Source organism: Taurulus bubalis (assembly GCF_910589615.1).
Source record: "Taurulus bubalis genome assembly, chromosome: 1".
NCBI classification, from domain to species: domain Eukaryota; kingdom Metazoa; phylum Chordata; class Actinopteri; order Perciformes; family Cottidae; genus Taurulus; species Taurulus bubalis.
This window is the reverse complement of record NC_136589.1, coordinates 10,583,948-10,606,401: the sequence shown is the minus strand read 5'-3', so window position 1 is coordinate 10,606,401 and position 22,454 is coordinate 10,583,948. Positions and strand designations below refer to the sequence as shown.

Sequence of the window (22,454 nt, the reverse complement as noted above, 5' to 3'; positions counted from 1 at the left end):
TGCACACACAGAACTGTCAACATCTTTTCTTTGAGCTTTTTTTTAAGCCACTCAAAAGTCCTCTTTTTGTTCTCCTCCCTCTTCTGCAATCATCACCTCCTCATTAGAAATATCATATACCTCAAAAACTCCCTGAAGTCACACGTCCTAAGATCAATGTGCCGCTTTAAAACACAATGTTGTGAAAACAGTTTTTTGTCTAGACAAAGCACTCAAAAAGAGTTGGATTTTATTCTTTAATTTCTGACTATGCAAATATTTAGAATCTACAAGGTCCAAAATATTTCGGTTTCCCATTCAAATCCAATGCACGACACTGAATATTCTTTACAGGTACATGACTACCTATGACACCGATTAAACTCTAAAGGTCGTAAAGGGCACTTTACTCTTTTAAAATGGACGATGAAATTGTCGCTGCAGAAATAAAGTCTGGTTGCATTCCAGCAACTCTGTGAAGAGGAGGAGGAGGATGAGGATGACGAGGAGGAGGAGGAGTGCAGTGAGGCTGGTAAGAACTCAGGGATGAAGGTTCGGGTGGAAGTGACGAGTGATGGATAAGATGAGATGAAAAAACAGGACGAAAAGAAAAGAATCCAGGATCATCTATAATTTATTAAACATTCATGATTTAATTTCTTTACATGAACGTTTAAAAAAAAAAGAAAAGAAAACTGATGCATCTCATACATTCGAGAGTCAAGTTAAACTAGAATCAAGTCCAATTCGGTCATTTCTTCAAGATCTTTTGGATGAAAAACCAAAAAATAAATAAATAAATAACATAATTATCTCAAAACAAAACTGCAGTAGGCTATATTTGATATTGATTCAATGACTATATTTTTTTAAATTGTATTTGCATAAACATAACGGTGTTATACTGCAACACGATTCACCTTTCAAATGATTTATCCAGATTTCCGGCTCTGAGGTTTTTCTTTTAAAACACTGGATCCCTACTCGTCCGTTCTAGCGTTCAGCTGAAAACTTTGCGTTAACTTTGTATCGTGGCGGCCCAACATGAGGCTTTCAAGTGACTCTTTACTGTGTGTTCAGACAGAAAGTGAAGTGCATTTGTCTTTTGAATTCTTCAGACAGTTGCATAGCAGTGCGTTTATCCCTGGGGGATAACAGAAAGAAGCAGAGTTTCTGCCTGAACACACCTTTTTAGAAAAACAATGTTCCTGTCATTAAAAGATGGTGGCTGCACTATTATTAAAATGAAATTGGTCAGTTTTCGCAGACCTGAAAGAGGTCTGACCTGCTCCTTAAGGTCTCTATATGTAGAAGACGACAGAATCATCATCATGATTGCTGCTGATTCTGCTTTCAGTCTCCAGCTGCCCTTTTTCTGTGCAAAAAAAAAAGTGGGACACATCCCGCACAACGATGAACTACTAACCCTGATGTCAGGAAGAAAAACTGAATCCACACATTACTTTTTAGTTATAGCGTCCCTTTGTTGAGGACTTCTCTTTTCTGTATTACAAAATGCTTCCGACAAATCAAACTCGCTTGATCCGCCTCAAAAAGGATGCATGAATGACTTATTGCTTTACATATTTTTGTTCTACTACACGAGGTCTGCAACTTCGTCTCCTCTCACCCGTCAGGAATCTTTTAGGACGGTTTTGTATCAACACACACACACACACACACACACACACACACACACACACACACACACACACACACACACACACACACACACACACACACACACACACACACACACACACACACACACACACACACAACCAATAGTGCATTTTACACAGAGGCAAAACTCAGCAGAGGACAGAAGAATGCCAGCCAACTTAAGAAAAGTTTAAACAATTCAGCCATTTCTTCTTCTAACGAGCTGAAAACCTCAACTTAAAATAGCTGTAAAAACTTATTTAAACTTGCTGACAAAATTCCCTTTACTGCCGACTGTTTCCCTCTTCCCTTAGGTAGTTTAAACATAGTGCAACAGTGCTGCCAGCGGCGACCTCCGCTCCTCTCACTGCAGCCAAACACGACACAACCAGAACACCACCGGCAGAAGTCTCCGTTTGGAGGTTTTGTTGTACGTATTATTTTACTTTTGACTCCGTGTTCTTTATTTCAAAATGTAATTGTTTTTATCCTGGGATTTCTTGAATGCAAATGTCATAATTGGGACATATCACTGACTGTACAGATGAAATAAATTCCTCACAATGAATATACACCAGAGCATGGAGTGACAGCACAGAGACAGTGAGATTATAAAATCTCTGATCATCAGTATATCTTTTTTGAATTACTTTAAAACAAATTTCCTCTGAATAATCAAAACCTTTGTACCGTTTTTGTACTTCGAACAAAACGAGCACTTTGACTACGCTCAGAAATTGTAATGCGTAAGAGGGTTGAAAAGATAAGTCGATTAATTGATCAACAGAAAATAAATACATTTTGATCGATGAATTTTAGGTTTTATTTAATTGTAAACTCCATTTATTTGGGTTTTTCGACTGTTAGTTTGATAAAACAAAGGTTTTAAAGACGGCGGTTCTGGTGCTGACACGTTGTGATCAGCATTTTTAACAATGTTCTCACATTTTACAGACTAATTTACCGGGAGAAGACTGTCATGCATCCCCCTCCCCTGACCTTTGACCCCTTCGTGCCTAGAAACAGTGGCAGTGCTGCCGACGTACACAGCGCTGCCCTCGGCCCGACTCATCACACCTCCCCTGCCAAGTGTAATCGAGAAGTTGTCACAACGCCGCCGCGACATGTTTACACCGGCGGCTGATTTATGCGGCCGAGAGCATGCCACGTCCCGCCGGACTGACTCTAACCTAAACACAACCCTCCAGTGGAGCTGGCTTTGGCCCATGTATGGGGCGAGTGTTTACCCAGCGCCCATCAGTCTGACTGGTCCCAGTCCAGGCAGCGCCGGTTCCTAGACTGGGACGATGCTCTTAATCATCCGGATTCCGGGAACGGATTAAACGTCGTCCACTTGGCGTTATCTCAAGCACCGCTTTGTCTTCCACCTGAGCTCCTCTCCGGTTACCGTGGAGAAACAGCCACAAAAGGAGCACAAACCAGGCGGATCGACCCTTTACTGGGGGGGTTCACACTGCAAGCAACATGACGAACTACTCAGCAGGAGACTTTTTATTTCCTGCAAAGATGAGCAACAAGGGATTCATAAAAAAACAAAAACATGTAATCAGATATGCCTTACAAGAGCACAAGTGGTCAATTTATATTTGATTGTTTTCATATAATGACTTGATTAGGTAGTAATTTAATTATCACATTACAAATTTCAACAAACAAACAAACAAATGACTTGAAAAGATCATATTAAAGGATAAACGATATGTTGATCGTGGGACGTTATCGGGATAAACGTGAACGGAACACGAGTGACTTGAAAAAGCTTTCCAGCTGGTTATGATGTTCGAGAAATTAAAAAGACTGATTTAAAAAAAAAAAATACAAGAATTAAGAAAGAACAGACTCTTTTCTATTTATCAAAACTATTTATCCTTTATTTATGTAGAAGAGGCTTATGATTTACGATTGACTTGTTGTTGTTCATGTTAAAAGGTTGTATGTCTTATCTGTGATGTAATAAAAACATATACGCTGAAGTGGTTTTCAGATGATTATTTTGGCAGGATAATCGTTGAAATTAAATGAAATTTTAATCCCAGGCTCTTCTGATGTCCATCTTTCTTTCTGTTCATATTTGATATATTCAACAATTAAACAAAACAAATCAAATATAATCTAAATAAACATCCGTTAGCCGCCCTAACTGGAATATCCAGTCAAAGACGCTGGCCAAGCTGCTTGCAGTGGGAACACAGTCGATCAAATGCCAACAGGCAGCGAGATGAACGTAAAGGTCAGCAGTTGACTGGAATATCATATAAAATCACTCTGTCTGTGTTTACAACCCACACATGTTCATCGCCACAGTGAAAATAAAAACAAACGCAACGAGGACTCCGTACGCGCCTCAAACCACCTGAACTACGGCTGAATGAATCGCAAAAAAATAAATTTCATCAAAGTAAATCCTCAGTGAAAAGAATATAAGCTCTCCACCATCTCCTTATAATACTCAAAAATAAATACACAACCGTATATGATCCATAATATCTGTGTATGGTCATGATATATATAAGGCCACTTTGCATTAAAAACTATGGAGGTCAAGATTACAAAAAAGGTTATTGCGTTACTTTTGTGCACAAAATAAACTATTAACGTCATCAAAAAGCCACTTTCACCCTTAACACATGGATACTTTCTGAGAAACTAGTCAAAAAGATCTAACTCTAGCTACAACTGATTGGTTATTGATTGGTGGGCTGCTTTGGTGCCCCCGCATTGATTATGATCCTCACGGCCAGTCTGAACTGGTTTGTTTGTTTGTTTGTTAATTTGAGGAACAATCAGAAGCTGTTATTAAATGTGCCACAGTGCAACTTTGGCATATTACAGAGATCTGTTGAACGCAACAGGAATATATTTGAAGATATGTGCTACAATGCGACACAAAACACAATTACGTTATAAGAACAAACTGAAAAGAAATTACAGTAGTCATTTTTTATGTTGATATAAATGTTGCTAACTTCAGTCCTTGGCTTTCGGATAAATGCTTCAACAGCATGAATCATCCATTTCCTTAGGTTTTCGTGGTAATAATGACTGTAAAACTATGAATTATTATTTTTTGGGATTGTTAGAATAAACTCACATTATTAGATGTTTTTGAAAGAACTTCTATGTTGTGTGTCATTATATATTTGGTTGCAGCCACCATTCTATCCTTCTTTAGCGCGCAATAAGCTACCCTGTCCGAGTACAATTTAGAATAAAACAACAGGTTACTTTACAATGTGGGAGTATGATGAATAAACAAAATCAAAATAGGGAAAAATGTTTTCTGATGGTAATGACGATGATTTTCACTGTGCAAAGTCCAGAAATGATCTCTCATTTCTCTGAGATGATGACATGAATGAAATGAAAGGCAAGGCGCTCCACCTCAAGCTTTAAACAATCGTTCTCCGAATATATATTTTCCAAACAGAATTTTCCTGATCAATTTGCCATCTTTCAAGTCGGGAGAACAACCATTGCTTCATGTCATTTTGTTCCCTCCATCATTAAATTGAGTAAAATTACACAAAACTAAATATCAGCATATAATACATGAACAGTCCAGGAGAGTTTAAACATGATGGCAATTTAAGTTTCTTTTTGATTATGTGCATTTTAAAAAGGCAATATGCCTTCTTTTTCCTAATTGTATCACAATTCATTTTGTTGGAGATCAAATTTATGGTGAAATTATATATTTGAGAAGGCAGCGGTTCCCCTTCTCTCTCTCTTTTTTATTTTGTTTACAATGCTATGTGTCTTTATGGAAAATGAGTTAGCGGTTGTGTGTGACTGCCTGTTCCTTCTCAGCCTTCTCTTTGGCCTTTTCCTTCTCGATCAGCTTCTCCTCCTTCTGCAGCATCACCATAATGTCGGCCACCTGAGTGGTGGAGATGTCGATGTCCTCCTTGTCGATCAGTTCCACCACCTGGGATAATAATGCAGGACAGAAGGAATTAAGGCCTTTTAAATATTACATATTGCTGTATGTTAAAGAAAAAAGCCAACAACTAAATCTCTCGTGTGAAATAACCAAAACTGTTTAAACCTTGTAAGAAATCAAACATAAATAGTATAGGATAAGAGGCTGATGAGGAATATTCTGTTTTTAGAGTGATGAATATTATTCATATGAGTATCAAGGATTTGTACATACCTTTGACTTGAAGTAGAAGTTTGACTCTAAATAGAATAACTACAGTGTTCAACTTCATTACATTAAGTATACAATTAATCCTATTAATCAATCAGTTTATAGTCAGAAACGGATTGATTGATAGGATTAATTACTGCAAATATTCTAAAGGCCAATGTGTTAAAAACCAAATTGGGCTTGTTGTGCTCATCAAAGTGACGTGTTTTACCATGTACATGGAAAATCACAGCACTGATCCATAACAAACCTTTTTAAACCTTTTTCTCTTTGAAACAAATCTCAAAAATAGAAATATATCTGGTAATTAAAGTAAACCACAACATGAACAACACAACACAAATAATTTTTCTGTCAACATACTTTGATGACGTCGTCGATGTCGATCTTGCCGTCCTTGTTGTCGTCGAGGGCATCGGCGATGCTCTGCAGCTTGTGCTCTGGAATGTTCTGGATCTGCCGCATGACGCCGATCAGCTCTCCGATGCTGATGAGGTTCTCCCTGAAGGCGTAGAACAGACTGCATACAGGAAACGGTGTGTAACCAAATGCAACGGAAACGTGGTGGAGAAGTCTTGAAGGTCAACATGCTGCATTTCAATGTGTCCAGATCACACCAATCAAAGTGATATATATTTTTTTTTTTCCAAGCTTAATTTCTAATCATTGCGGCTTACAATTTAAGGTCAAAGCTGCTTCAAAGTTAATTCATGCTGAAAATGCTACTTAAAATTATTAGTAGGGATGCACCAGATACCGGGCCGATACTGCATAATGGGACAATTACATGTGTTTATATTATATAAATGATATACTAGAAACTTAATTCCTCTTTAAAAAAAAAAGTAAGATGTTTTACAAAGTTGCTCGTGTACAAATTACTACTGATAAACAACAATTTAATACATTGGCCTATGTACTGTATATATTTTTCACATGAGTAAGTCAGGCCTGACACATAACAGGATGATCCCAGTCTCTTCCACGCAGTGAGAATACAGCTTATTGGTGAACCACTGGTATTTAAATCGGTACTCGGTATCGGTCGATACCCAATGTTGGACCGGTGCATCCTTAATTAATAGATGATTTTGGATTATTTGTTTTTAAAGCAGGTAAATATTGTTTCATACTCAGAAATGGCAGCAAAAAGAATCAATTGAAATTAAAATATCGTCATGTAGTTTTTTGTTTTTTTTCTTCAAATCAGACATCTAATATTTGTTAATTCTCACTAGAGGTCACACATCTAACAAAAACTAAACTAAGCTAAACTTTCTCATCAAATCAAGCAGTTTGAGTTCAATCTTTTGGAGTCAAACTGGTATCCTTCATTAGGGAACATTAACAGTTTATTAAAGTGGCAACACAGCAGCCAGTGTGGAGACCTTTTGTTGTCGGGAGCAGAAAATGGAAGCTGGTTGATCTTTTCCAGCAAAATTTCCAGCAGCTGACACTTGAAAACCCACAATGCAATGTTAGCATATAGCAAGCAAGCAAATGGCGGTTTACCACAGTCCATCTTACCTTTTGCCATCACTACGTTTAAAAAAGAATAATCTGTAAAATGTTGAATAAATTAGGATTTGGTTTTATATTTGTTAAACTAATAACTGGCGTCATAACTGACAATATAAATGTTTTATATTTTTTTTTTATCTGGGAAACGTGTTGTCCCTTGTTTTATCTCCACCACCATTTTACAATGAAAGTAATGATGATGAAGATGACAATGAGAATGAGGATGATGATAGTGACATTATAGTAAACGTTCAGTATAAAAAACTGATCCCTGCTAAAAAAAACAGACATAAATAACATTTTAAATTAAAACAACTGAAATAAATAATGTGTTATATGTCCTGAGAGTCCAAGAAGATGATACAAAGTCAACATTTTAAGAGAAATCATGAAGCAGTAGCGCATCAGGCAGGACTATCCACAGTAGTTATGTGGTAAACAAAACAAACTGTTGCAAACCCATGGCACACAGTAAAGTTCTACATTTTGGGAAATTTGCTCATCTATTTTCTTTCCGAGAGTGAGATTAATAATAACTCTGAACAGAGCCAGGCTAGCTGTTTTCTCCCTGCTTACTGTCTTTATGCTAAGCTATGTGCTAAACACTTCGTAACTCCGGCTCTAAACCTGGCGAAAGGCGTTGGTTTTACAATAAAGTTGTTCGATACACTGCAAGTGTTGCTGGACTTTTAAGTTCCTCATCTTCAAACTTAACGAACAGACCAAACAAGCATATTTTCATGGGTTTATGTTGCGTACAGTACATACTTTCTTTCCCTCTTGTTGTTCTTCATTGTCATTTTCAAGCGTTGCTATTTAAATTGCTGTTTGAAGTTATTATTTTATAGTTTGTCTGTGTGCTTGTGTCAAAGTTGACCAACTCTCTTGATGACATCAGTACATTTGTGTGTTTTTTTTGGTAAAAATCACCTATTTCTATTAAAAAAGAAGAACATTTTAAAGAGACAGCAACTCCTAAAAGTCTTCTTGAACTGCAGATTTTCTTTTTACATCACGTTTTTTTATAGTGATGCATTAGTGTAGATTATATTTTGTATTTTTGAGATGGTTGTCATTAGACTATAATGGTTTTCTTATTGTCCACAAATCCCATAAAAAGACCAAAACCAACTATAAATAGTATCCACTAACAAGTATTATTAGTTTGTTGTTGTCTGTTTATTGTTTAATGTTATGCACCACCTGCATGACAAAGTCGCTTTGGATAAAATGTAAAATTCCTTGTATGTGAAAAAATACGTGGCAATAAATGGTTCTGATTCTGTGTGTATCATATCCTGCTATACCTTCCTTCTCTGTACTTGTTAAACTATTACAAACACATCAATGAGCCTCACTGTTGTTCCTTCATCACCATCAACACACATTGCAGTTTATTTCGACTCAATCCCACCACTACGGCATATTCAGCTCTTACCCAACAGGTGGGGTGGCTCCGCTGTCCACCTGGCAGTCCAGGATGACCTTGTCCTTCTCCAGCTCCCCGATGATCTTGCCGATGCGACCGATCATGCGGTTCACTCTCTTGGACAGACGCTGGCTCGCCTTTGACTCCTCCAGTGCCTTTTCTTGACCGGTCTTAGAAAGCTCCATCTTTATCTCCTCCAGATCCTGGAAATCACAACACATAAAAAAAACACAATTGAAGTGTGTCACAGAAAGCAAAACAACACATCTCGTCTCTGTAATTACTACATGTCAGGCACCTCGTTGTATTCCTGTACGTCGTCCTTTAGTTCTTCAAGCTCTTCTTTCTCCAGAGTCAACAGCCTCTTCTGGTCCTTCAGCTTTGAGCATGCATCACTCAACATGTCAATCTCCTCTTTGGTGATTTCCTCACCCTGGAACACAAACATACGATTGAAGCTCTGAAATGTCAGAGACACCATCCACCACTCGGATTAAAACTTCCATTAAAATGTCCTTTTAAAACATACAATAGGTTCTTAGATGCAGGCTAAATTAAAACTGCTTTACAGACTACTTTTCAGATACCGAATGATAAACAAAATGGATACAAAGTAGGGTAAAAAAGTCCATCAACCAAACAATTACCACATGTGCATTTAATACAAACCCAAATAAGAGACCAACCTAAACACACAAAAAGCGTAAAAGAGGGGAAGCTCTAGAGGATACTGGGATACTCCCCATAACCCCGAAACACACTACCACAGAATGAAGAGAACTCTGTGGAGCCATAAAAGCTATTAGTTAGAGAGGTGAAATGTTCAACTTGGTCAGTGACATCGCCAGGAAGGATGGATAAGGAAAGGAGGAGGAGAAATCCTGATAGATGTGGTCCAAACAGAATTTGCAATTCATATTTAGCATTTCTTCATCCTATTCAGAGCGGATGAGAAGGGTTTTCTATAATAAGAGAGTAAATGCTGGTAAACGTTGACCGTGACTTGTCCACACGATTTGTTTTATTTCTTTTTCTAAATAGAAGCCTTATATTTTAGACTTAAATGGTCAGAAAATATCAGATTCTAGTAAAATAATTTATAACAACAACATTATTTTATCTTAGAACTGTGATTTGTCTGGACTCTTTGCTATAATTGACCTTGTCTGCTTTTCAACCCACTTAAGAAAACACAAAGCTGAATTTGAGCATTTGTGGTTTGCCCTCACTTCTGTCAACATTCAGCTCTTCAAGCCAGTAAAACCTCAACATTAAAGTTAGAGCTATTTCTGTTACTAAGAGTTCTCACTCCTGCTGAACTTTTGATAAAACGGCAGTCTGAAATAGTTTTTTAAATGCCAGAATCATATGCAAGTACTGTTTCATCCTCATCTGGGGGGGGTCGCTCAGAGAAAGACCAGATAGTGTGCGTGCAGGGATAAACTGGTGAAGCTGTGAGGGTCTTTTGGGAGGAAAGACATTGTCAAACCAAACCTGGAAGCGCTGGAATCTCTGCCACTGTTGAAATTGCGCGGTGCAGAAGGCGCCGACGTGATCAAATGAAAGAGTGGCAACAACAAATAAATGACAGTGTTGGTTATAAATCATTAAACAAGAAACAGAAAATGAACACATCAATGTTATGTAAAAAAAACAGCTTTAGTGAGGACAGAGTTTGTTGTTTTCTCTTTAGAAGTTTACCAGAAACTGTAATGTCTAAATTAAAGCTACATGTGAATAATTCTATGCAGCACATAAAAAGGCACAATGAGTAGGGTTTATGATTTTTTTTTTTTTTTACTACCAGTATATACAGATAAGGTGCCAGATCGTGAGCACTCGAGGAAGCTACGAAAATGGCAAGCACAGCGCCGGAAAAATCCAAATATAGTGAGGCAAAAAGCCAACGGACAAAGCTCATTACAAAACAAGAGGGAATCTAAGGTTGCACCCTAAACCTTCGTTGAGCCGGGGAGGAAGGGCTGTCTTTATATGTCGTGCTTACACAACTGAAAAATCCTACTCCGACACAAACCTACTGATCTCACAGACTACATGTTTGGAGACATTACCTTGAGCCCTTCTATGACAGGTGCCGTGTCCCTCAGCGTCTCTGAATGAGCAGCCATGTCAGCTTTGACCGGCTCCGCTTCCAACTCCAACTCGCCCTCCTGGAGAGGACAGAGATAGAGGCAAGGGATTAAACAAAAATCAAGAAAGTGGAAGAAGTCCGGTTTATAATCTGTAGGATAACATAGACTCGGCTCCACATGCGTTTAGTTGAGGTTTTCACAAATAAACACCTCATGAGCTGGCGTGGAAAATAAGTTTATCAGGCTGGGAAATCGTACCAAGACACGGTTACATAGTACTCTGTCTGTTGCCTGCAAGTATCAAAAGCTGTTCCGTAAGTATCATTGTATTGTTACCCTAGCCGCCTTCTCTGCAGCGTCCGCCAGCCTCTCCATCTCCCTGTCCTTGTTGTCCTGGCGTATGGCCGCCTCCTCCCGTAGCGTGTTCTCCAGCTTGGCCTTATTGTCCACTTTGGAGAGCTCCATCTCCGCCACCATCAACTGGGCCTCCTTTGTCTGGGAAAGAGAAGGATAGAACAGAGTATTAAAATATATCTTTTTATAAAAATAAAAAAAGATAACCACAAACGAAACCTTAAATGCCCACGGCTGAGGTACAACACCTTACCTTGCTGGGAACTGAAGCCATTATCAACGCTCTGATCAAAGCCACCAAACTCCTTTAACAAATACGGTGATTATTTGTTTACCTCGCAGAAAATGTGAGTTCCCGTTCCGTTAGTTAGTGTTATTGTGTGACTTTGGCTTTTTAAAAGGGTTAGTTCACCAAAGTTAACAAAATTTATTAAAATGACTGTTTTGGTCAATGGTCTCTCGTGGCTTTGAGCAGACAACATAGATGGATGTAACAGTTTCAGTTTCCCGTCGAAAAGGGCTGTCTGTAGGCAAGGTAGAGCAGTGAAAATATTCTAGATATAGTGTACACGTTTTTATTAGACGTCTAAAATACGTCCACAACAGTATACTGCTTTGCTCTCGTGCTGGTACGCCCGTTTCTCCAAACTGCGGGCGCAACGACCACCATCTACTGTAGTTAATAAACCGACTATGAATGAGTACCTCATACAACCCCACTTCAAAACATCCGGACTATTCCTTTAACATACCACCATCTCGGGCAGCGTCTGCAGTGTGGTCTTCAGCTGGTCGGCGGGGGAAAGGGTGTCGGGGAGGAACATGGCTCGAGACAGCAGCAGCAGGGAGGTGGGGATCTGCTGTTTCAGATGAAGCTCGAGCCACTAGAAGAGCCGAATATAACGGGACAGAGGTGATGACAAGTATGTGATCAAACAGGGACAGCAATAAGACCATGTCAAATCTCCTTGAACTGATATAACCTCTGTAAATGAGAGGGTAGAACAATATTGTGTTAGCTTCAGATTCCTCTCAAATCAATCAAATAGATTAGATTTAATTTTGAACATGCACATTACTTTTTCATTTGTTTATAGAAGCACACACTTTTTGACCGAATGCAATCCAATTTAAAATGTTAATATCCTATTTAAGATCAATCACATCTAGTCCGTCAACCTTCATCAATGACATTTAACAGTGAAGATTTAAATAACACACAGAAGAAATGCTAAAATGGGGACAATAATGAGACAACATTTAAGTTCTGTAACTGAGGAAACATAAATGCATGCGTGCCAAACGGTTAAATCTTGAGAGTATCCTCCATCTCTGTTTGCTGTGGTTACCTGGATGAGTTGCTCTCTCAGTCGATCTTCTGTGACTCCGAGAGACCTCATCCCTCTGGCGCGACACGCTGCCTGCACCTCGTTCACGTTCAGACTCGCCACGCCTTCCTCTGCTATCAGCTGGGAACCAACAGAGTGCACAGAGTGATTCTGATGATCAACCACCTTCCATTCTAAATCAGGTCAGACATGTAAAATGAACTACAAGGCTCATACCTTGTCATCTGCACGGATGGTCCTCAGCTTCATGATGAGCTGGAAGCGGAGGAAGTTGTTCGTCCCGATGGACTGGAGCTCCAGGAGACGGCAGAGAGCCACCAGCTGAGGGCGGGTCAGGTTGTCCAGAGTCAGCTCGTCCTCGAACAGTTTGGAGAATCTGATGATCTGCTCGTTACTGGGACGTTCTCCGGAGTCCCGGATCTACACAGGTGATAAAAGGCATGACTTGTAACTTATGCTTTTCATGCAAAGATATAGGTTTTTAAAAACCTAAACCATGAGTGAATTATTAACGCAGTTTCTGTCCTCATTATGTGGTCACTTCTCACCCACAAGAAATATTGACATTATTGCAACTGCTGCACAAACATTTCTCTCGGGACAAATAAGATAATAAAGAACCTTTTTGATCCTAAGGGAAATTCTTGTGCCAGAGATTGCTCAAAACTTTCAACAACATGTATTTTTTTTTAAACACAGAAATCGAACAAATATAAAGTATAAAGGAGTTATATTAACAGCATTGTAAATATAAAATCAATAAGATAAAGTTAATCTTAGGTACATTTACAAAAAATAAATCAAGTTTTGTCTTATCATGCAGCTTTTCTTATAACTGTAGAACAAAAATATCAGAATGAATGCTGAACGGTCGTGTTTTACACTATTTTACTGCGTAGAATAAACCTTTCATTGTTTCCACCACTAGAGGGCAGCACCGAGCACCGTCTTCACTCATTTCATGAGGCCCTGCCTCAGCGAAAACACTGACACCGACCTTCTGGAAGAAGGTGGAGAACTCCTCCGTCGCGTTCCCCTGAGCCACCTTGTTCCGCAGAGCGATCTCCTCGATGGTGTCCTGCAAGAACTTGGCCATCTCCAGTTTGACTCTCAGCTCCGTTTTCAACCTCTCCTCCTAAAACAATAGAAATAACTATTCATGATAACTATTACAAAGGACATTTTGCTGAATATTCTGTTCAAAAGAATGTTATTACCTATGTGGTAAAATGCATCTATAATCTACTGATAGAAGTATTGCAATATTGTTTACCAATTTATGTGAGGTCAATGTGTCTTCAAATCAATCACATTCTATTATTCAAATCTGAATATATTCTTATTGATCTGCAATTATTGATTTTACCAAGACTTATTATTTAGAAACAACAATTATAGATAGATAGATAGATAGATAGATAGATAGATAGATAGATAGATAGATAGATAGATAGATAGATTCCCACAATATACTAGTAGTAGCGGTGTAGGGCTGCAACAATTAGATCAACAGAAAATATTTTGGGCTGCTATTTTGATAATCAATAAATGGCTTTCATAATTTTTTTTAAGAATATTGTAAACAATTCTCTGGTTCCAGCTTCTTAAATATGAGGATTAGATGCTTTTCTTTGTCTTATATTATAGTAACTGAAGATCTTTTTTATTTTATTATTATTATTAATAAACGACAATTTGAATAAATCGCTTAATGGAGAACATAATCAGCAGATTAATGGATGATGAAAAGGATCATTAGTTGGCAGCCTTATTAGAGCTACCGGTACTGTGTCTCACACCACATTGGCGACAATGTGGACATAAAACCGGGCTTAAACTTTTAGCAGCATTGATTTCATGCATCGTACAGCTTCAGTCTAAATATTTGTATTACCTTCTTCGACTGTGTCTCGAAGGTGGACGGCAGCATGTTGGGGAAGAGCTTTAGAGCTACAGGGAGCAGGAACTCCATGAAGGGGACGATGATGAACACCAGGAAGGGAAGAAGTCTGAAGACGTCGGCACACGTTCTGAGGAACTGGGGAGAGAATTATTGAATTAGAACGGACTCCTTCAAAATGAGAACTCTGGAAAACTGTGGTAATCTTGAACGCCCATGGCTGGTGATAATAAACTGATGCTGTTGGTCTGCTTGTGTTCAAGACTAAAACCATTAACTTCCCACCAGGCTGACGTTTGTCTCGGCCGCCAGCAGAGAGCAGCAGCGAGAGGAAAAGCCACCATGTGAAAATGTTTACCTCATCTTCCTTTGTCTCTCCGTACAATCACTCTGCTCAATCCCTCGAGCTTCAACGGTCAGCACTTTTGACCTCGTCCCCATACATCTCCACGGCAACAGAAACCTCCTAATTCACTGGTGCGTTTTTTTTTTTGTTTTTTTTTGCATGGAGCCGTAGACCAAAGTGAACATTCTGCCTCACAAGGCTCAGAAACTGTCCTCTTGAGGCCAACAGGAAGCACGTTTGTTCTGCACAAACCTGAACAATCCTAGAAGTATAGAGGTACCAGGCAAACACTGGTCTGCTTCATTGTACGGCTGTCCAACCGTGGCTTTCTGACCGAAGGACCGGGGACACAATCCCCAACCAGCCATCTACAGAAATGTCCCTGAGGGGAGAAGGCCAGAACACAAGCCCTTCTTTCTCCACCCTTTCCACCTGCATGTCACTGGACCAGGGTGAAGGATTTAGGCCAGCATGAGTGAAAAGGCCTTTGTCCACAGCCCCATTGACATGTATATCATCTCCCATAGTTCCACATCAAGGGAGGGAGGACGGGGAGAGGAAAGATTAAAATAGAAGGAGCCTTAAAACGGAGGCCTGAGTATCGTAAGCGAATATGAAAGGAGGAGATTAAAGAGGCAAAGGCAGTCCAGGTTAGATGAATGGGGCGTAGATGGACTCGGGACATGCGCTCCGAGGGAGTCAGCTGCATTTGAAAAGGTACAGATGGGTCCGTGGTATGGGTTTAATGAGGGGGGGGACTGTGATCATCATCAGCACTGACCAGCAGCTATTAGCACTTAAATTAAAGCCTTATTTCCTACTGTGATTTAGGGGGGGGGTTAAGCTTCTGTTTTACATGTTTGGAGTGTTTTATCTGATGTAATGCTGTTACTGTGATTTTTAAAAGTTGTTTTATATGATTGTTTTGCATACATTTCCAAATTGTGATACATACTGATATTGTCAAGTGACTGTATGACTGCAGAAAATGTGTTTAACAATGTGTTTAAAACTTAAAAACCTTTTTTAAATAAAGAAAAGCCAAAGAAAAGGCCAAAAATGACATTTTGCGACATTTTAACAAGACATTGCATTATTTCATCGGTTACGCAAACTTTTTGCTTTTTTCTACTTCAAGGGATGCTGTTGTGGAAGCTACAACCACTGAACCAATGTTAGGATTAACCTCTGGTTGAAGCTCAAGTCAATGTAAATGTAGTCTTTTGAAGCATCAACTTCCTCGGTCTGTGCGATAGCGACCGAACAAGCACAGTTTTCCTGCTCATGGAGCTCGGCCTCATTTTGCAGCAGTAATCTCAGTTTTTTGGCTCAATCATTGAGGCCTTTATTGCTTCAATCGACTACGTCCACCGATTGGACATAAACATAAAAAATGAGGAGTTATCAACTCAAAGACGCAACACGTGAAGCTTCTTCCTGAAGAGATTTAGCATTCAATTATAGACACTAAGCGTTGCCGCCAGTGTCTATAATTGATCCCATTAAGTTTGAGAAGCTGTGGATTAAACATTACAGAACAAGTTGTCTGGGCTGTTGGATTTAAGCCATGCACAGTCATCTGTGATCTCTAAACTTATGCTGGGTATCCACTCTATAAACTCTGAGTCAAACTGGAAAAAAACAATGGCTGGACACAAGGTTTACCCACTTCTGTTTATGTTAAAATATAATTGTCTGTAATTGAACAGACCATTGAATGGTTTCTGCTAAAAGGACTAACAGAATACTATGTATTCTTACCAGACGTGGTCAAAATGTACCAGTAATTTAAGTTTGCTCAGCCCAGACCCCCCCTTAGAGACTGTAGCTACACTTGTCAAGCTTTCCAATTCCACAAGTCACTCATAATGCCGTTTTCAATGATACATGGAAATTGTTAGTTATTTCCCAAAAAATGGATCCTTGATTTCAGACAGAGGTAGACAAAAGCAAGCTTCTCATTTCTAGCCAGCAACAAGCAATTTGTGACATAACAACATATTTTGGCCCCTGCCCCTGGTTAAGCTAACATTAGCTACATGACATGCTTGAAAGCACCATCTTTGGCTGTCTTTTAAAAAATCTTTTCAGCCGACTTACATGCACTTGATGACGACGTGCGCGATGTCGCGCTAAAGGACAAGAGGCTTAAACTGCACGTCCAAAGCCCCAAAAAATGAGCATCTACCGTGCAATACATATATTTTCACTTTGAATACTGGAAGTCAGCTCTGAGTGTCAGGCTCCAATAGAGCTGTACACAATCCAATCGTGGAACAATGTTTTTGTAATGGGTGTATGAATGTGGGGACAAAGCATGTCCCTATTAAATAAATGCATTAAGTAAAACCATAATTTGAACAGATTTTTGCTCTCCAGAAAAAGCCTTTCATGACAACAGGAGATCTATACTTCTTCGCCTGATGACCTCACCTGTCTCCTCTCGCGTCGGGACAGCGGGTGTCCGTTCAACACCCTCCACAGCATTCGCCCCGCAATGGTGGTATCGATCCACAGCAGTCTGAAGCCGTGGTAGTAGTGCTTGACCTCGTCTCTGACCCACTGTCGGACCGTCCTTCTCACAGCCACTGCATCCGGCGTCGGGCTGTACACCGGCCCTCCTTCCTCCAACTTCTTCTTCTTCTTGTCCTTTAACGAACGCAGCGACTTCTCCACCTTGGAGTCGTCCCACCTCCTCCTCGAGGTGTGTATCCATCGAACACCAGGGATGTCCTGCGGTCGTGCTATTGTCCAGTGGGTCCCCGTTGTGATTGCGGGGTACGCTGAAGACGAGGCCCCCAACACAAAAGCACAGTAGAGGCGCTGCGAGTCCCGGCTCTGGGAGGGTCCCACAAATCCATCTGGTGAGGGGACGGAGGAACCGAGTGAAGACACCTGGGCAAAACGTCTGTGGGAAAAATAAAACATTGAAATACAGTTTATTGAAATACAATATCAGGCATTAGAAATAACTCAAGGAGCAATCAGAATGTAAGTCTTTGCTGCACAAAATAAAAACAATTAAATAATCTGGATATTGATTAACAAAATTATGGTGAATACTTTTTGCTGAAATAGATATAAGAAAAAGAAAAAAAACCTAGTACTTCCTCAAAATTATGAAAGAAGCATGTCTGCATGTCTCATTAAGTGATTATATATATATATATATATATATATATATATATATATATATATATATATATATATATTTGTTTTTTATTTATTCTAAGTTATATATGTGCAGAAAAGGCGGATGTGTGAATTGGGCCTGTATTTTTATTTTTTTTAAACATCGAAACAGCAGAAATCACAACGCTTTAAAAGCGTAATCTATAAAATGATGTTTAGAAAAGTAAAGGTGTATGAGGTGGCGAAACACAAGGCAAATCCCAGTTGGAATAAGCAAAAGACCAAGGAATCATTTCAAGTTTTTAAGACCTCTAAAACTGGATTCAAGTCAGTAATTGTTATATTGTACCGCACACTTTATAAAGTCTTACATCTTCATATAATATAAGTTATCTTCACATGTTTGGAGGAAATATAGACACTGAAGAAGCCCCTGAATATAACTGGCTTACGTTTGACTGGAGAGTCTAAGAGCTGTGCAGTTGAAACAGGCTCCATCTTGTACCTTCCCTGAAAAGTAAGAGACAAAAAACAAACAAACATGAGCAGCTGTGTTCTGATAATCAGCCATTAGACACACGGGGGACACAAACACACACAGGGCGTACTCAGGGATTTCGTCAAACGCTGTTGGTGAGAAAACGAGCAAATTCAGTAGCTATCCACAAGTTTCTGACAGGTCTGACTCATTAATGCGACTTAATTTCTGATTTAACTGACCCAGATATGAAACAAGCAAAGCCCCACAGCGCCTTCATCTGGTGGTTATGCATTAACATGATATGTAGTGAAGCCACTCCTGATAGTGTTTCTACGAATGTATATCTAAAAGTCAGTCGCAATCTTGCCTCGGGCTTCACTAATGCAATACCTGTATACGTTAGGCACACAGCTTGAACGAGATGGATTCATTAATCATCCAAAATATTCGAAGAATCTCTTCTAGGTCTTTGTAATTAATTACTTTCTCCTGTGGTCACATGTTTGTTTTGTTTTATTCTACATCCAGAAGTTGTCTTTGCTATACTTAATGTATCTTACAATATTTTGTAGTGTATGGAATCTGTACAGATCTTTGCAAAGTAAATAGTGTATTTTTCTTCTGCTCATGTCTTTCCGCTCATCTGTCTTGGAGGCCAGGATATCCCCCCACTGTGAGGCCCACAGCGAGGCTCCCGAACCCCAGAGGCCGGCTGTCAGCATGACACACATGAAGACTGAAGGCGGAGTGGCGAGACACTTCCGACCAATCACGTCAGATCACATGGCCTAACCACGCCTCTCTCTGTGGCTCTCACATGGCCCGCTGGAGTAAATCCAGCAAGGCCTGGTTGAACATGGCCGACCGTGGCTGGTAGGCCAGAGGACACAGAGTTTACTGGAACAGTGTCACCTTTGTGGCTGAAAGGCCGCCTACTGTAGCACAGAAAGAAAACCCTGGAAATACAGTAGATTACCTCACACTCATCCACCTGAGCTGTACTAGCAAACCAACCCCAGCCTCTGATCCTCTTGGGGGTTTTACAATTTTGGTTTCACATTCGCGCCTCTTTCAGTCCAAGATTTTTCACACCAGGGAGATCATTTTGTAATTCTGGTTGCACAACTATTAGATATCACGATGTGGATACTTTGGAGGATTTTTATATTTTACTTTAAGGATGACAAAGTCATACAAACATGACGCCAGACATTTGAAGCTACATTTAAAAACCCGAATAGGAGATTTGAGAAAAGAAATTGCATTCAGTACAGCTCTACACATACATAGAAAACATATACACACACACAAATATATATACACACACACATATATATATATTCTATCTATCTTTACATCAGCATACAACACCCTGTATTCTTAGGCCCTCGCGTCAGAGAAGGAAAAACTATAAAAATAAGTCAAAATAAATAAGTAATATAAGTAAAATAAAAATCAGGATGAGCCACAGATGAGGGCTCCAAGGCCTGCAAATACATGTTATATACAAAGTAGACAGACAAGTATTCAGAGCCTTCACATGTCTGGACATTTTAATTCTCTGTTTCTCTGGCAACATGGTCATTGGTTTATGTGTAGCCACATAATTGCATAATAGAGAGATCATGACTCATGACAATTTTTTCTTGAAGCTGTAATAGAAAAATCAAGTATTGAGTAACATTGTATTTGATATATGTTCTAACACTACCAAATGATGTATCATCTAGATCAATGTTGATCAATTGTATCTGGTATTTTATGAAGCATTGTCTACTGAACCTGCTGCACGAATCCTGATAGACGTTTTAAGCATCACTATTGCATTATGTAAAGCATTCTGTGCTGACATGGTTTTGATCCCCTTTGGATCTGGTCCGGACTCAAACTACACAAAGTCTGACCTTGAAAGCTGCCATGCCTGCATGACCTTTACCTGCTGCAACCACTAACTCATGTGCGATCCGCATGTGCAATTACCGGAATATCTAACAACATAATGGATGTGATGTAAAATATGTTGTTTTATTGAAAGTGTGAGTAAAAAGCAGAAAATGAACAGGGCTGTTCTTACAATTGGACAACTCCTATCATTAGAACCAGAACAATAAACACTACAATCTTTTGTCCTGAATCCGGGGCCATTATGAGCTACATCTACATTATTTCTTTATCGATATGTTTACTTGCCCAGTGGCCACTTGAAAACCCACCATAGCTTGGAAACTAAAACGACACAGACTCAAACAAGCGTGTTTATTGGACAGTATGTCAGTAAGCTCACGTCCAGACTGCGGTTTGTTTGACATATGCCCGACTTTCTGAGAATGCAGCTTTAGTGAGCTCTCAAATATTGAGCGTCTCCTTTCACAGTTGCCATAAAATATAATGTTTCTGGCTCAACCCTCTCAGTCACACTCGCGTGTAAACGGTGCTCAAACGAGACTCGTCTCAGCTGGAAAAACCACATAAAATGAGTAAACGCTTTAAATAAGAAATACACTGTTTTATATTGGACACAGTCACTAAAAGGACACTTACACCGGTGCACGTGTTATTGTTTCCCCAGTTGTTTATTGAGGCTCTGTCAGATAATGCTACAATCTTTACTACTTCTGACCTTGCAGCCTTCGCTTGATGACTGCTGCAATTCCACTATGCCAAGACATACTGGTCAATGTTCAACTGTCAATGCGGTACCTTAAAGCCGGTTGGCGCTCAAATCAGCACGGACATGAAAGCAGAATTGGTTAAGATTAGCCGGTCTCAGGTGGAGTTAAAAGAGGCACTGACCTTTCGTTGTGGAAGCACCACAAATTGTCTGATAGGCTAGCTAGGCCCAAAGCCAAGAGCTCAGACTCAGTTCGGCCAGTGCAGATAGATAAACTGCCTTTCTGACTCTCTCATCTATTTATAAGCACAGCTTTAATGCACCAACTAGAGACATGCAGACATAAACTATTTATTATGTGGCTTGTCCACTCAGTGAGATATACACACACACACACACACACACACACACACACACACACACACACACATATTTGGGAAATACTTTGAGTTCAGATGACACACCAATAGGTTGCACAAATAACTTTAGTCACTTAGTACCAGATAAAATACAAAGCCTCTATCCCCCTTTGTTTGAGATTAATGTTCTCTCTGTGTGTGGTCTCTGACATAGACGTGTAATTAAAACACTAACATGTCTAAACTAGCATACTCTAAATGGTGAGACGTGAAATGCATCATAAACCCACCACATCCCCACTGGGTTCTGCATTTGCAACGTCCCAGCCTTGTTCACACATCGACAATAAACAGACGACCAAGATCAAACTGTGCTTCACACATCAGAATATGGAACAATAATAAAGCCATCTTGCTGTACATCCGGGTATCTTGCGGATGCTGAACAAACAGACGGGGGCACAACAACGACGACGAGCGTCCCCACAGACTGCAGTGGAAGGAAGGGGGCGCTCGCCCGCAGATGAACAGACGTTGTCCTCAAATAACCTGAATCCCGAATCGTGTCTTCTGTCGTTTTTTTTTTTATTTTCACCAGAAAAAAACAAAAGATGCGGGGCCTGAAGCCCAGAGGTGATAACGCTAAACCTTCCGTGGAACACAGACGTTATGCAAAGACGTGTAGCTTAAAATAATGAATGGCAGACGGTTTAAAAACATTAATATGTGATGCTCAGTTATTCTGTCACCTCGAGTACCCCCACCATCTTCCCTGAAAACCCAAACAGGGCCCACCTGCCTCGGTACGTAAATACACGACTCATCTGTGTGCTAATGTGATTACGTTAATTAACGTTACGTCTTGGCTCTAAAGACATAATAGAAAGGGAGTGAACTGGAAAGTAACAAACGAACATAGAAGCCTTACCTTTACCTTTCCTGAATTCGTTCTTCAACGACCTGGAGGTTTTCATTAAAGGTGCCCGAGACCTCGTAAACAGGATTAACGCCATGAGGCAGTTTGGAGTTACCTTTTTAACAGTTAACTAGTTACACGCTAGCTAGCC

General features: G+C 39.7%; 1 protein-coding gene across 1 annotated transcript; it reads right to left on the bottom strand.

The window, feature by feature from the left end:
- Positions 1-601: 601 nt before the first annotated feature.
- On the bottom strand, positions 602-22,410 carry letm1 (leucine zipper-EF-hand containing transmembrane protein 1). The gene is made up of 16 exons (XM_079219021.1): positions 22,316-22,410; positions 18,389-18,446; positions 17,238-17,712; positions 14,453-14,596; positions 13,556-13,693; positions 12,775-12,978; positions 12,559-12,678; positions 11,962-12,093; positions 11,192-11,350; positions 10,835-10,933; positions 10,257-10,280; positions 9,061-9,195; positions 8,772-8,965; positions 7,340-7,372; positions 6,176-6,332; positions 602-5,587 (listed from the first exon to the last, which is right to left on the bottom strand). Exons 1-16 carry the CDS (start codon positions 22,398-22,400, stop codon positions 5,435-5,437), a joined length of 2,310 nt encoding a protein of 769 aa, XP_079075147.1. The 5' UTR covers positions 22,401-22,410; the 3' UTR covers positions 602-5,434.
- Positions 22,411-22,454: the final 44 nt, after the last annotated feature.

Excerpts from the sequence above, each read along its gene's own strand:
- letm1 (XM_079219021.1), bottom strand. The coding sequence starts at position 22,400 with ATGGCGTTAATCCTGTTTACGAGGTCTCGGGCACCTTTAATGAAAACC. Across the intron at positions 17,713-18,388 it reads CTTAGACTCTCCAGTCAAAC|ACGTTTTGCCCAGGTGTCTT; the intron begins GTAAGCCAGTTA and ends TTTTTCCCACAG. Across the intron at positions 12,094-12,558 it reads TGAGAGAGCAACTCATCCAG|TGGCTCGAGCTTCATCTGAA; the intron begins GTAACCACAGCA and ends CGGCTCTTCTAG.